This window comes from Pongo abelii, chromosome 21 (assembly GCF_028885655.2).
Source record: "Pongo abelii isolate AG06213 chromosome 21, NHGRI_mPonAbe1-v2.0_pri, whole genome shotgun sequence".
Lineage (NCBI taxonomy): Eukaryota > Metazoa > Chordata > Mammalia > Primates > Hominidae > Pongo > Pongo abelii.
The window spans coordinates 32,958,506-32,967,913 of NC_072006.2; the positions used below are offsets into that span (position 1 = coordinate 32,958,506).

General features: G+C 45.3%; 1 protein-coding gene across 2 annotated transcripts; it reads left to right on the plus strand.

The window, feature by feature from the left end:
* The first annotated feature begins 9 nt into the window (after positions 1-9).
* On the plus strand, positions 10-9,116 carry SNRPB (small nuclear ribonucleoprotein polypeptides B and B1). Of its 2 annotated transcripts, none has more exons than XM_002830116.6 (7): positions 10-126; positions 3,030-3,181; positions 4,973-5,084; positions 6,854-7,006; positions 7,522-7,660; positions 7,989-8,114; positions 8,811-9,116. In XM_002830116.6, the coding sequence occupies exons 1-7, from the start codon at positions 124-126 to the stop codon at positions 8,819-8,821; spliced, it is 696 nt and encodes a 231-aa protein (XP_002830162.3). In that variant the 5' UTR covers positions 10-123; the 3' UTR covers positions 8,822-9,116. The 2 variants fall into 2 exon arrangements, with proteins under 2 accessions (XP_002830162.3, XP_024094942.1); XM_024239174.3 differs by having other exon boundaries at positions 8,957-9,116.
* Positions 9,117-9,408: the final 292 nt, after the last annotated feature.

The window sequence follows — 9,408 nt, forward strand, 5'->3', positions numbered from 1 at the left end:
CCGGACCGCATTTTACGTGCTGCTGCATTTCCGGTAGCGGCGGCGGGAAATCGGCTGAGGGAAAGAGGCTAGGCCTCTGAGGAGGCGAATCCGGCGGGGATCAGAGCCATCAGAACCGCCACCATGGTAAGGAGGGCACAGGCTGGCGGCGCGGGAGCTTCCGAGTCTGTTGTGGAGTGGGAACCGCGACTGGTCGGGGAGGAAGTCGTGGGTTGGAGCCACTTAACGGCGGTGAAGGCCTGGGCCGAGGCCGCCCGGTCTGGGCGGGAAAGACCAGGACCTTGGCGGTTCGGCTAGGCATGGGGTCGAGGAAAAGGTTGGATCCGGGGACAGAGGCCGAGGTCGCGCGGCAGGGGCGAGGGTAGAACCACGGCTTTCGACACCGCTGTAGCCATAATTCCTGGGACCCAGTAGGCACTAAGTTAACTTTTGCCGAATAAATACATGTCCCGGGCTTCGGAGCAGGCACTGGAGCCGCAAGGGGACCCGGTAAAAGGCTCAGACTTGTGGAAGTTTATGAGTCTGAGAAAGAGTTGCGGAAGTGGGTGGAAGGGGCTTGTGGACCACGCTAGAGTCTTGCTAGGTCTACTGGATGGAGAGGAGGGCGGAGGAGGGTGATAGAGAATGTTTGGAGGAAGAGTTCCACTCAGTTGTTCATCATGTTTCTGTGTTTGCCTGTGCCTGACTTCTCAGGCGCTGGGGCTACTCTCTGGAATATGTTTGCTTCCTTCACAGAGGTAGTTGGGGACATAATATAATTCAGTGTGGTCATTCGGTAAAAGTAACGGCAGCAGGGCGGGGTAAGAATGTTTTCTCAAACAGATGGTTCCTGAGCAGATTCCTAAAAGATTAGCAAGAATGTTCCCGGCGAAAATGGGGGGAATATTACAGACCCAGAGAACTGAAGGAACAAAGGCTGAAGGGTAACAAGATTTAAAAAGTTACTGGATTTTACTGCGTTTGTTGACTGAGAAAAAGTTGCTGGAGGAGAAAGGAAGAAAGTAGGGAAGACGGGAAGGATTGGCAGGAGGCTAGTTACTAAAGGCCTTGCATGTTATTTTACCTCAGTGGTGGTGAGGCATGTCATTGAAGGATTTAATTTAATTTATTTTTATTTTTTTGAGACGGAGTTTTGCTTCTGTTGCCCAGGCTGGAGTGCAGTGGCTCGATCAGGGTTCACTGCAAACTCTGCCTCCCGGGTTCAAGCAATTATCCTGTCTCAGCCTCCCAAGTAGCTGGGATTATAGGCACCCGCCACCACACTTGGCTAATTTTTTGTATTTTTAGTAGAGACGGGGTTTCACCATGTTGGCCAGGCTGGTTTCAAACTCCTGACCTCAGTTAATCCACCCACCTTGGCCTCCCAAAGTGCTGGGATTACAGCTATGAGCCACCACGCCCTGCCCACTGAAGGATTTTAACCAGCAAAATGACATAAGCTTAGTGGTGTTTAGAAAGATTGCTCTAGCTCTGGCATGTATATTCGATGGGACTGGAAACCAGGAAACCTGGTAGGATATTGTTTGGAATATCCTACCAGGATGGAATAGGCGCTGGATTCATTTTGTCTAGGTTCCAACACAGTTTCCCAGTTGTGAAACTGGGCAAGTTACTTAACCTGTCCCAGCCTCAGTGACCTCATCTGTAAAATAGGGATAATAATGGGCCCAATTTTGGGGATTAAATGAGATGTACTGTGCTTATCACAGTGCCAGATACACAGCACCCAGTAAACATTAGTTCAGTTGAACCAGTGAATGTTGCCCTAAAGGTTCAGATCCCTTGTGGTTAGAAGCTGGTTAAAATGGTCATTGAATGGAAACTGAACCACCTAACCTGAGGGTGGCTTGCAGTATCTTTGTGTGGAGTCAAGTTTTGTTTTTTTGAGATGGAGTTCTTTCCCTATCACCCAGGCTGGAGTGTAGTGGCATGATCTCAGCTCACTGCAGCCTCCACCTCAGTCTCCCGAGTAGCTGGGATTACAGGTGCCTGCTACCACATGTGGCTAATTTTTGTAATTTTAGTAGAGACGGGGCTTCGCCATGTTAGCCAGGCTGGTCTTGAACTCCTGACCTCAGGTGTTCTGCCCACCTCGGCCTCCTAAAACGCCGGGATTACAGGAGTGAGCCACTGAGCCCGGCCATGGAGTCAAGGTTTTGATCTGCATATTTGCAGGTTCAGAAAGAACTTTGTTGTCTGAGCTCACAGAGATGAACAGAGGTCCATAGAAGGCACTTGGTGGGTTAGGACTTGGGTATAGCAGTCAGACTGATGGGAGGATGATATACAGATCACATGCCAGGTGATTTGTTTATAGAGAAATACAACTGCTTAGGGTACCTGACAGTTCACAAAGTGATACCTATATAGTCACTTCTTTATTTTAGCACATTGGAACCCAGGTTATAAAAGCAGAAATGTTTGTTGGGTTAAAGACCATTATATGTCCAAACTGGTTAGTACCCTAACCATCAGAAGTTTCCCTCTGCCAAATATAGTCTTGGAGGCACACTAACAAATTCTTGATTTGTAGATTTCATTTTTCACCTTGAAGCTGATCTCCTTCCTGATAACAAGTTTCTTGTTGATTAGATTTTTAGTTTCAGCCCTATTCTAGCTCCTCCTTTACTCAGTCTTTTTAATGAGATTTGAATATTCCATAGCACTTGAGTCACATACCTATAATCTGCACAGTGGTAGATGGCTTTAGTGTGTATGCATTGGATTATTTTGGGGACACCCTATACTCTCATCCCTGCAACTGACATGACATAGAGAAAAGCAATTATAATATGAGAAAGACCGATTTTAAGGGAAGAGAGAATAGCAGATTACTGGGTAGAGGTCAGGGCTAAAACAGGGTGGCATGGGAGAATTCCTAGGAAAGGGCTGTGGGTGGAAGACTGAGCTAAGAATCTGTTGAGAAAGTTGGACACATGGACAAGAAGGCCATGGGAAGTTTTGGGGAGGGCCAGAGGTGCTTGGGTCCAAAAGAGCAGAGTCTCATCCCTGTCCATTTCTCCTTGCAGACGGTGGGCAAGAGCAGCAAGATGCTGCAGCATATTGACTACAGGATGAGGTGCATCCTGCAGGACGGCCGGATCTTCATTGGCACCTTCAAAGCTTTTGACAAGCACATGAATTTGATCCTCTGTGATTGTGATGAGTTCAGAAAGATCAAGTGAGGAGTGGACTGTGGGGGACAGAGACTGGAGGATGGGAATGGATTGAGTGGGTGGGCCAAGCAATAGAGGTGGTGATGTAGCTAGTTGGTTCTTCTCTGTTTATTCTCCAGTTTTAGAGGGCAGACTTAAATGGGGACATTGAACACTAAGAAATCTTTTTCAGTCCAGCAAGCCTTGCTGTCTAGGTCTAGCAAAGTACAAGTTGTGAAGGGCTGCTAGGCTTTTTGTTTCTCTGACTTTGTGTGCCCCTGGGTACTGGGGTAAAGGGCTCTCATGTTCTCCCCACAGGTGTGTGAGGGGGGAGAGCTTGAGTTTCTGGCCTCATTGCCTATTTGTAAAGCTGTAGCCTAAAGGGCTCTCCCAATGCAGCCTGGTCTGAAACTGCTTTAAGAAGCCTCTGACCCTCTTCAGGGTAAGTGCTCAGCTCCCCATGTGGGTTTGGGGCCAGTGATTTTTGTTGGCATTTATACAAACAATTGGAGATATTTTCTACTTTGCTACAATTCCATAAGTTATTGGCTAACTCCCTTGCCTTGAGTCTCACAGATCTTAAGCTTTTTTGGCCCATTAAAAGATATGATCTAGCTTCCCGTCATGTTTTGCATTCAAGGCTACTTGAGGCACAAAAAGATGATGTGACTTCCATGGTCATCAGCTCTTTTGTCATATGCAGTGTCCATATTATTCTGTCACTCACTTTGAATTCCCTTTGATTCTCCTTGGGGCTGATTTCTTCTGTGACCCAAGGTCAAGAAGTATAGTTTAAAAATGTGGTAGGGATGCCTGGGTGCCAGGTACATATTAGAGAGGGGCCAACAGATGAGCGTGGAGCTACTCCAAAGTTCCCTCCTGATAATAAAAAATGTTTATTGGAAAATATTTTTGAAAATACAAAGAAGTCTATGAATAGAAACTAAAATACCCAGAAGCGTTTTTTTTCTAATTATGAAAGGACAATACATGGTTATTATTTTAAAAAATAAGAAAATGTGAGCCGAAAAAGGGAAAAACTGTCCATCCACAGACAACCAGTTAATATACTGTAAAATACCGAAACAAAATCTTTTGAGTTCTTTTTTTAAATCAGGCTATTTTTTCCCCTTTATTTTTAGGATCTAGCTTTAGCTTTTTTCCCCACTTTCCTATCCTGTTGCAGTTATTTTTCCTACTTCACATTTGTATTTTGTTCATCTTTTTCTGGTTGTTGCTTTTTGGGGGTTTCTGTTTTTGTGCTTTTGAGGAACAGATATGAAATTTCAATTTCTGTGTATGTGAAATTTCTCTTAACCTTTTCCTTCTATGCCTTCTCCTATTTCTGATGTAAGATGAGGGGCAGAATTATAGGCCTGTGAGGTTGAATTGATATTAGAAGGACACTGCACGTAAGTGAGGTGGATGGGAGTCATTTGACTGGAATTGTTTAGGCAGCCTCCTGATGTTGGCAAGACCTCAAGCTGAAGGGAGGGAATAGTGTCCTAAGAAAGAAGACTTGGCTGAGGGAAGGGCCTTCACAGTTGCTGTGGAATAGCATTTGGGCCCGGGCTGGGCTTTGGTGACCTTGTCCTATCTCTTTGTCAGTGTGTCCTCTTGGCATGGTAGGAAACAGGTAGATAGCCACCTAAGAGGTTATGTGTTCAGCCTGCAGAGACTATCCAGGAGGGCTATCTTGGGAAAGTTTGTGTACTGTTTGTTAGGAGATGCAGTATAAGCAAATCTTGGAGGCCACTAGGCAGGTGAACTTTACCCACCTCTAACACTTTTTTTGTTCCTTCTAAACCTCTCTTTAGGCCAAAGAACTCCAAACAAGCAGAAAGGGAAGAGAAGCGAGTCCTCGGTCTGGTGCTGCTGCGAGGGGAGAATCTGGTCTCAATGACAGTAGAGGGACCTCCTCCCAAAGATGTAAGTCAGAGCAGGAAGCCTTGTGGAGGAAGGGAGGCCCTACTGTGAGCCAGGCTCTGTGTTAGATTCTGTTTCATTGCAGTTCTCACAGGCATCCTCTGGATTTTGCCCCCTTTTTCAGATAATAAATGAAATCTTAAAGAGGTTACCCTGCAAGAAAGAAGTGGAAAAGGGGAACTAGAATTTGGGTATCTCTGACTTTAAAGCTCTACCTGTTTCTCAGTTGACGTACATAATGAGTCAGTGGAGGAAGCACCTGAAGCCATCTGGGTCAGTTCTTAATGTGACGACAAAGCCTAGGTGGACCTTAAAAAGTTGTAACTCCGAAACAATAGGATATGTGTGTATTTTGTTTTGTACAATTATAGTTCATAGTTACTGAGAATATGCCTTGCACCAACCACTTCAGTATTTTATTTGATCCTTTAGATCTCTTTAGAGATAAATTCTCATCTTATAAATAGAATAAACCAGGGCTTAGTAACTTGCCCAAGGTGCCATAGCTACTAAGTGGTGAAACTGACATTTGATCTCAGACAATCTTTATTCTGTAAACACCAAGCTACACATAGAAATAGAGCAGGCTTTAGAGACCTAGTCAAATTTGTTTTCCCTTTCCCTTTTTCATTTGAAAGGTTTTTTTTTTTTTTTTTTTTTTTTTAGATTTTTAGACGGAGTCTTGCTCTCTCGCCAGGCTGGAGTGCAGTGGCACGATCTTGGCTCACTGCAACCTCTGCCTCCCGGGTTCAAGCGATTCTCCTGCCTCAGCCTCCCGAGTAGCTGGGATTACAGGTGTGAGTCACCACACCCAGCTAATCTTTGTATTTTTAGTAGAGACAGGGTTTTACCAGGTTAGACCATATACCAGGATGGTCTTGATCTCTTGACCTCGTAACCTGCCCACCTTGGCCTCCCAAAATGCTGGGATTACAGGCATGAGCCACCATGCCCTGCCAAGACATTATTTTAATCAAAAGAGAATAATCCTTTTAACTTTTTAAAAATCCACATATATTTGGATTTTTTTGTACTTAACACATAGTAGGCATATATTATGTTATTCTGTGTTTTTACTTAATGTTAACATTTTTCTAGTTGCTCTACACTTTTAAAGTCAAGTTAATGACTGAAAGATTTTCTCAAGTGAGTACAGAGTAGTTTATTCTAGTCATTTTCTTTTTTGGAGATTTTTATGTTTCTGCCTTTTCCAGTTAAAAATGTCTGCAAGGGATGTTAGCATATCTTGGTTCAAAGTCCATGTACATATTCAAATCTCTTAGTACCTACTTCCAGTAGAATTGGCTGGTCTAACATAACCCATCGTAAACCTTTGTGATCACAACCAGTTGTACCATAACCATGTCATTTGCAGATAAGACAACTCAGCCTGGGATTGTGGGATTATTTGCCCATTGTCACCTAGCGGATTAGAATCAGCTGGGAATGGATCTCATGTCCCTTTAATGCCTTGCCTGCTGAACCCTGAGTGGAACCCTGGCCCTTTGCTCTTAGTTTAACTTTCACAGGAGTGCATATAGGTGGTTGAGTTGTGGCATGTTTCTCTAGACTTACTCTTAAGTTGTACCCTGCTTCAGGGATAACTCATAGTCTTGGATGGAGGAAGAATGGTGTTGGCACACATGGAGAGGTAGTATTTATAAGCTATTTCGATGCCCTCTAAATCTGAGGGGCTCTCTTGGCAATAATATTCTAAAGTATACCTGATCTTCAGGCCATTGGGCATCAGAGCATATTTGTTTATTTTTCAGACTGGTATTGCTCGAGTTCCACTTGCTGGAGCTGCCGGGGGCCCAGGGATCGGCAGGGCTGCTGGCAGAGGAATCCCAGCTGGGGTTCCCATGCCCCAGGCTCCTGCAGGACTTGCTGGGCCAGTCCGTGGGGTTGGCGGGCCATCCCAACAGGTGAGGAGTTGGGGAAAGGGTACCACCTCCTGGTGGCTAAAATAAAGGATGAAGTGGAGGGCCCATAGTTTCAAAAGGGTCCAGAGTGACCAACCTATGGTTGTCAGACTATCAATGTTTCACTGTGGTTTATACATGGCCCTAGAATCAAGTGAAAAGGATAATTTGCCATTGTAAATTATGTTGATGCTATTAAAGAGATGGACGAATTAGCCAACTGTATTTAAGGAAAATATTTCCATGACAGCAATTGAAATCATGAGTCATATTTGAAAATGCAGTTGCCTTCTCTCACTTGGATTGCACATGCTTACATTCAGGTCTAGAAGATGGGAGGTGGGCATTCAAGCTTGATCTTTCCCGACGTGGTTTTGGATAGGAAGTCTGGTGCTGAGAGTTATAGCATTAAGGGATTTGGTGTCTTATTTCCCGCTGTCCTTCCCCAAGTTGGAGAGGAGAGTGGGGAGCTGCATTGTACTGTACTCTTCTAACTCTTTCTTCTTATGTCCTCTTAGGTGATGACCCCACAAGGAAGAGGTACTGTTGCAGCCGCTGCAGCTGCTGCCACAGCCAGTATTGCCGGGGCCCCAACCCAGTACCCACCTGGCCGTGGGGGCCCTCCCCCACCTATGGGCCGAGGAGCACCCCCTCCAGGTGAGGAGCCCATAAGGAGACCAGTGCTAATTGATAGAAGATGCCTTAGCTGGATTAATGATGAGATATAACCTTGACTGAAACTGATAATGAGTTTGTATAATTAAGCAGGATTACTCTGAGATCCAGTGTGGCTGACTGATGAGACTAGGTGGACAAGAGCCGTTGGGAGCCCTAGGTGTTAGGCTCAAATGTCAGTTTTCTGGGAGCTGCTGAGAGGGTGGAATGGTCCATCTATCTCAGAACTTGGTGGAAAGCTTTGTGGTTTTTTTTGCTACCTTTTCAAGATAGACACTTGAGCTATATTCTTGGGGCTTTTCTCTTGCAGGCATGATGGGCCCACCTCCTGGTATGAGGCCTCCTATGGGTCCCCCAATGGGGATCCCCCCTGGAAGAGGGACTCCAATGGGCATGCCCCCTCCGGGAATGCGGCCTCCTCCCCCTGGGATGCGAGGTAAGTGCCTGCAGTGGTGACTTTGGCTTCTTTCCCTAGAGCCTAGTGGGACAGGAAATGGAGGGAAGATTGCATTTAGACCATATCCCATGGGCTTTCAAGCCTTAAATCTAGGGAAATCCAGAAAGGAAAGAGAAAAGGGAACATTTCTTAATTTGGGCTTACCTTCCCTCTTAGAACAGTTAGAACAGTCCTGCACCCAGGGTGTTTCTCAGTATCTAAGGCAGCGGCCTCAGGACACTATGAAATAATGCATTCTGAGGATCCCTAACAAAAGTTACGAGATTGTCTTATGCTCTTTGGTTTGACAGTGCCTAGTAATTAAGAGGGGGCTCTGGGCTTTGCTATACTATTATGGATTTCTCTTTAGCTTCAGTTGGAGAAGTTCTGAGATCAGTCCCCACATGGATGAGAAAATAGGCCCCCAGAGAGTTTGGACTCCAAGCCCAGTGTTCTTTCCGCATAAGATAACCCATGGGCAAACTTGGTGACCCCTGTTTCTCTAGTCTGGGTTATTCCTCTATGGGTTTTTATAGACATAGGAACCCAGTCAGCCTCAGAGTAGTCCCTAGTTAGCACATATGCCATGTATACCCCTCTCCTCACTCGATTACTGCAGGGCGTGGGAGGCTGGGGCAGGGTTGGGGATTCAAGTTGCAGATCAGGCACTGACTAAACTTCTTACTCTTACTTCAGGCCTTCTTTGACCCTTGGCCACAGAGTATGGAAGTAGCTCCGCAGAGGCGTGGGCTCGATTCCTCAGGGCCACGTTACCACAGACCTGTTTGTTTCTTATGCTGTTGTTCGCGGAGTCTCATGGGATTGTCTGGTTTCCCTTACAGGGCCCCCTCCCCCGGGAATGCGCCCACCAAGGCCCTAGACTCATCTTGGCCCTCCTCAGCTCCCTGCCTGTTTCCCGTAAGGCTGTACATAGTCCTTTTATTTCCTTGTGGCCTGTGAAACTGGTTTATAATAAACTCTTAAGAGAACATTATAATTGCACCTATGTATCTTTATTTTTAGAAAAATCTTTGATATATTGGGTGCTTGAAAGAGTCAAGAAGGGTTGCCTTGGAAAAAACCCTGATCTTAGCTTCTTCCCTATAAAATATTTTACTACCCGTTTGCATCTGTACACCCTCATACACTAAGATAATTACAAAGTTGAACATTTTCACTTATCAAATTCAAAGATCAGTTTTGTTGAAATCAGTACCCATAATATCCTCTTGGGAAGGCACTTACCTAGATAGCTCCTCTATGAAGCAAATGCTAAAAATGAAAATTCTGCTGG

What these genes read in the sequence shown, in the direction of transcription:
- SNRPB (XM_024239174.3), top strand. An exon ending in TTGGCGGGCCATCCCAACAG is followed by an intron (nt 7,007 to 7,521) that starts GTGAGGAGTTGG and finishes ATGTCCTCTTAG; the next exon opens with GTGATGACCCCACAAGGAAG. An exon ending in CCGAGGAGCACCCCCTCCAG is followed by an intron (nt 7,661 to 7,988) that starts GTGAGGAGCCCA and finishes TTTCTCTTGCAG; the next exon opens with GCATGATGGGCCCACCTCCT.